Raw genomic sequence first — 5,680 nt, 5'->3', positions numbered from 1 at the left:
GGGCGTGACAAGGGGATACAATATCACATTACAATTACACAAGGACCTTAATGGACATGCATATACTTACAATTCTAACAGCTTTTTTGTTAGTAGAGCATTTAACCGTCTTAAAATACAGTTCAATTTATTTTTGTAGGGTACGAAAATGAGGTTTTCTGTTTGTAAATTTACATTTGCGTATATGAAATTTGGCCAAAAGAATAATGAAATGAATTACATAAAAATGTTTCAGCTTATTTCTATTGTATGTAAAGAATCCTAACAGTACATCTGCTTGTATACTTCGTATTTTGGCTAATACGACATCCGGGAACTTCTGGCAAACTAACTATATCCATTCTATGACCAATAACCATACTACATACTCCACTTACATCACAAGTAGTATGGTTAGTGCGGTTAGTATCGAACACAGCTCTAGTTCTTATGAATACCAATGACGTTTCAACTACATGGCTGTATTGAGCAATAACCCAGCACCCTGAAAGCACCCTGTCAACAGTTGTGGAAGATCAGGTCATGTGAACTGAAGTTGTTAGGACGGTACTTTATTACTGTAGTCTTTGATTTTCATTAGCTGTAAAAAGGTTTCCACTTCACAGTTTTAACTTAATAACCTATGTATGGTTAGATGTATGTAGCTACTGATTTTGTGTAGTTATTCCTAGGCTAATGTAATCAACTTTGATATACCATTTGTCAACTAGAATATGTCATTTGAAACCGAAAGGTGTATCAACAAATACCATTTCTACAAAAGCCAGCCTTTCTTTCTCTGTCCACTACTGTATTCCTATACCTCATACTGAAACTTGAATTGATATAAAAGAGTGTGATAAACCCTACAGTTTTTCTTTTGACTGCTTTCTGGAAAAGGTAAATAATTAAGCTTCATGTGCTATTGAAACATGTGCTCTTAGAGAATGAAACAGAAGTTTACAGAACTGTGTCTCAAAATTCAATTCCTTTTATTTGCTAAATCAAATGTAGACAGATTATTTCTCAATTAGCCTAATATTAGAATGAGTGTTCCAATTCTTCCTATTTTCTTCTAAGGATATAACACACACACCTTTTTTCAACAATAACCGCTGTAGTTAGACCTGCACTGCAGCGTTGCCTTTGGCTGATACTACTGCTTTAGTTGTTTCCAATAAAATGTTAGTTTGATATAAACTAAGCAGCAAAAAAAAAAATATAGACCGAGATGAAGAGGTCAAGGCGAGAGACTTTACTCCGCCCAATATCTGTCCGCGTGAGATAAGCCCGTTTTTTCTAATTACTTGAGGATTTTGATAGAATATACGTTTCGTAATGTTTAAGCTTTTACAAATGTACTGATATATTTTTTTCTTTTGGAAAAGTTTTATTGATACATTTCCTTTAAAAACAGCTCATACATTTTTTACATCATTGATACATAAAAACGGCAACAAAGCATAAAACACAGCATTTGAAAGTTACATTTAAATTTGTTAAAAAGTACATGTTGTTAAAACCAATGAAAACAACCATGGATAAAAGTACTTTCCTTGTAAAAACATCAAATCTGTAAAAGCCATTTAAAATGTGTACTAATGATCTAACAAAGGTAAAACATTTTTAAGACATGAAAAACCATGTTAAAAAGTCACTTTGTTAAAAGGCTGTCTTCAGTCCCTTGTACAGGAGGGGGGTGAGTCTTTATCAAGCTCACCTCATCCTGCTCTTCTGAATAGATCATCGTCCCGTCCTTCGGGGCCCAGAGGAGATCCCTCCCCTAGGCGCATCGCCCTAGGCGCCGCAGCGCTGTCAGGCCGTGGCCGCCGGGACCTAGGGTGTTGTGGGGGACCCTTCGCCTGGGGTCGAGGCCCCCTTCCTTCCGTACCACCCCAGGGCTTCCGTGGCTACCATGGCCACTGCCTGGGGGGTGGTCTCTACGTTTTTCGCTACCAGCAGGTTACGGGAGGACCACAGTGCTTCCTTCAGGCACGTGAGGGTGGGCCAGAGCTTGGTGAAGGCCTTCGATGGAATGGGCCTTCGGCCCACCCCATACAGCACGAGCTGAGGTGTTAGGTCCTCCCCTGCTGGCAGACACGAGGTGATCAGGGGGCCTGCTTCCTTCCACAGGTCCCTGGCGGCTCTGCACTCCCAGAGCATGTGCCTCACCGACTCTTCTTGGCCGCAGCCTGGTCGGGGGCACGCGGATGTCCTCGCCATGCCCCGTGAGTGCATAACGGCCCTGACCGGGAGGATCTCGTGGGCGACCATCCAGGACAGGTCCCGATGCCGATTCAGGAGAGCAGGATGGGCCACGTTGCGCCAAACCGTTGTGGGCTCACCTATAGCGAGCCCGCGCACTGGACACACTGGTTCCCGATCCTGCACAAGAGAGAGAAGAGAGCGGTGTTTTGTTAAAACCGTGACTGTTTCTTTTTCCAGTTTAAAATGTCTTAAAAACTTCTGGAGCTGGACGTAGTGCGGGGGTAGCAGGAAAGAGACTGGGGCTCGCAGGTCGACTGGGATCAGCCTCAGAGTCCTGAGGTAAGATCCCAGCCAGAACCGTGCGAGGGCCTGGGTCTTGTTATGTGGATGCACGTGGCATTCCGGCAACTTTGAGAAAAACAACGTTGAGTTGTGCATGTTGCTACACAAGTACCTGCCCTATCATTGGCTATAATGGTCCCACCTGACCTTCACTGTCTTCATTCGTTGAGTACATGTATTTTCATTGTTAGAGTGGTCACTCGGCTCTCTTGTCAGTAGAATAAATAATATTTGCCTCTGGTCATGTGTATGAGTGGGAAGACGTCTTCAAATGACCCGCCTAGTTGCTGTTGAAATTCTAAAGGTGATTGGCTACGCTCTGTGAGGGTGGATTTCACTGACCCATTCCGTTTGAACAATAAATAGAGCGAACAAGACTCCTTCTAGTTCACAAGTCTGAGAAGACGCATGAAGAAGTTCTTGCTTCAACAGTGATTGAACGGAACTCCTCTGCCTTCATCCCGCATTATCGAACATTCCGGATTGATAACATAACATTTTCTTTAAGTATAATAGAGAAATAGTCTAAGGAACTCTATTTTTGTACCGTTAATTTTGATATAAGAGAAAATCTGCCAAAATGGAGTCTCAGATCCGCCAGAACTATCACCACGATTGCGAAGCTGCCATCAACCGGATGATCAACTTGGAGATGTTTGCCTCCTACACCTACACTTCAATGGTAAGGAGTCTACCAAGATGACCGTTTTGTTGATTTACCTGTATTATTATGCCTGGGCCTAAATACCCTTTTTCACCTGGCTTTTTATTATATTGGCCTAGATAATTAATAGCCAAGAAACTCTGTTGTGCATATTTGAGTTTGTTTTCTTCTCAAATGAAGCCGGGAATCTATCCTACTTTGGACAGGGCGCGTAACAACTCATTGACAGGGTACATGGCAGGTTACCAAGTCGACTACAGACTAGACTGATTCATTCCTTTTATCAAGTTTCGTTTCCACAACAAGAACATAATGCCGAGTCACGTTTGGCATGTATTTCTTCTAACCACGCTGTTTTGTTTATCCACCCAGGCTTTCTATTTCTCCCGTGACGACGTGGCTCTGCCTGGGTTCGCGCATTTCTTCAAGGAGAACAGCGACGAGGAGCGGGAGCACGCCGACAAGCTACTCTCCTTCCAGAACAAGCGAGGTGGACGCATTTTACTCCAGGACATCAAGGTGAGCCCCTGAACATCAAACACATTCCGATTGTAGACTGATAAGTTACTTTACTCCATGGAGTAAAGTGTCTCCAGCGCTAAGTTTATATAGAGAACCTGGAGTAGTCCTAAACATACTGCCTCTAACCACTGAACTGAAACTGTGCGAGGGGTGTAATTCTGTTCACTTTATCCTGACCGTAACATCTGCTAGTAGTCCTTAACACTTCTGTTCACTTTGTCCTGTGTAGAAGCCAGAACGTGATGAGTGGGGCAATGGGTTGGAGGCCATGCAGTGTGCTCTGCAGCTGGAGAAGAATGTGAACCAGGCCCTGCTGGACCTGCACAAGATTGCCTCTGACAAGGTTGACCCCCATGTAAGTTATGGTGAAACCACACATCACATGTATGTATCACATAGAATACAGGTACTGTCTCAGGAATTGATCAGGGGTTTGATCTGATAACTAATGACACAGGATTGTGACCTGCTTCACATTCGCGCAATAGTCCACAGATGCACACTATGCAGCTAATGCGTAAGTTTGCAAAAAGGCCGTCAGGTTGTCTAGTGGTTAGAGCTTTGGGCTAGTAACAAAGGATGCTGGATTGAATCCCGGAGCTGACAAGGGAAAAAATGTTCTGCCCCTGAACAATAAAATGCAGTTGTAAATAAGTGTTTGTTAACGGACTTGCCTAGTTAAAAATGTTTACTGCAGACACCTCATCTGCACTTATGCCATTACCACCAGGCTCTTGTGTGTGACTGTATCTACAATGGTCTGTAGTCATTCTCTTGTCTGACCTGTTTTCCCTCTTTAGCTGTGTGACTTCCTGGAGACCCATTACCTGAATGAGCAGGTGGAGGCCATTAAGAAGCTGGGTGACCACATCACCAACCTCACCAAGATGGATGCTGTCAAAAACAAGATGGCAGAGTACCTGTTTGACAAGCGCACCCTGGGAGGCCAGAGCTAAACCACTTCCATCCCAAGACTACGGCCTTCAGACCAGGACTCCTGGCTTCTCTGATAGATCCTACTGGCTTTGCATTTATAGGGAGGGGAGAGTGTTAAACTGGTGCAGTGCAACACAGCTGTAACATTGGTGTTTCTGTTGACAACACTACTGTATTTTGGAGGCAAGGCTTCTTGTAAAACAATTAAAAAAATATCACTAAAGGTTGTTTTAAGTGTTGACCTGTAGTAATGGATGTTGTATCAGTCTATTCAGGTTCTTTGCTCTCTTACTGAGCATCTTCATACCAGTGACAATTGTAGACCTACTAGTGGCTGAGAATCATAACAATAGGAGAAGTTTAACATGAGGTTTATAAAGGATGTTACCTCTGACCAGAGGGTGTCCTTCACTGTCTTGTAATAGAACCATGTAAACTAGGTCCATAGGAGGAAAATGGTTACCTACAGTTGATGTAGACCTTTTACTATGGGCATCACAAGTTTATTAGACATCCTAGAGGTCAATCAAACCTGTTAGCCAGCTGTCATGGTGCATTATTTTTAGTGATGGAAAGTTTTGCATTTACTGACACAATTTATCTTTACTCTTATTTCAGCTGGTAATGCTCTATAGTTCCCCCTCCAGCAAATTCTGAACTATATTCCAAATAGTAATTCTACAAGCCTCTCGTTCACCCTAAGGGGCTTATTGGAGCTGTCATATGGTCGCAAAGCTACTGGTAATTTACTGAACACTTTCATTTTGGTACTTGGCAGGCAAGGTTAACTTTAACTGACAAAATATATTGATAGACATTGTTAATGTGTCCATATAGTACATGAGTTTTAAGTAGACCACTTGGTTAAAGGGGAAAATAGCCCAATGGGAAGTGTCTAAACAGCAATGGCATGTTCAATACATGCAACTTTTCACAACTGCCACCAAGATTTACAACCAAGAAGTACGGTAAAATAATTGAGTACATATTTAAGGTAAGGTTTCACAGCTTTCATTGAATTTGAATTAT

The 5,680-nt window shown here is 42.6% G+C and overlaps 1 protein-coding gene across 1 annotated transcript; it reads left to right on the top strand.

The window, feature by feature from the left end:
- The first annotated feature begins 2,747 nt into the window (after window positions 1–2,747).
- On the top strand, window positions 2,748–4,898 carry LOC110537950 (ferritin, middle subunit). The gene is made up of 4 exons (XM_036938022.1): window positions 2,748–3,211; window positions 3,566–3,712; window positions 3,945–4,070; window positions 4,516–4,898. Exons 1-4 carry the CDS (start codon window positions 3,110–3,112, stop codon window positions 4,669–4,671), a joined length of 531 nt encoding a protein of 176 aa, XP_036793917.1. The 5' UTR covers window positions 2,748–3,109; the 3' UTR covers window positions 4,672–4,898.
- Window positions 4,899–5,680: the final 782 nt, after the last annotated feature.

The sequence above is a fragment of the Oncorhynchus mykiss genome, chromosome 12 (assembly GCF_013265735.2).
Source record: "Oncorhynchus mykiss isolate Arlee chromosome 12, USDA_OmykA_1.1, whole genome shotgun sequence".
NCBI classification, from domain to species: Eukaryota; Metazoa; Chordata; class Actinopteri; order Salmoniformes; family Salmonidae; genus Oncorhynchus; species Oncorhynchus mykiss.
This window is presented reverse-complemented; position numbering and strand designations above follow the sequence as displayed.

Bases quoted from the DNA above. Each gene is read 5' to 3' on its own strand.
- LOC110537950 (XM_036938022.1), top strand. From the start codon at position 3,110: ATGGAGTCTCAGATCCGCCAGAACTATCACCACGATTGCGAAGCTGCC. The intron at 3,212-3,565 runs GTAAGGAGTCTA...TTATCCACCCAG, and splicing joins CCTACACCTACACTTCAATG to GCTTTCTATTTCTCCCGTGA. The intron at 4,071-4,515 runs GTAAGTTATGGT...TTCCCTCTTTAG, and splicing joins CTGACAAGGTTGACCCCCAT to CTGTGTGACTTCCTGGAGAC.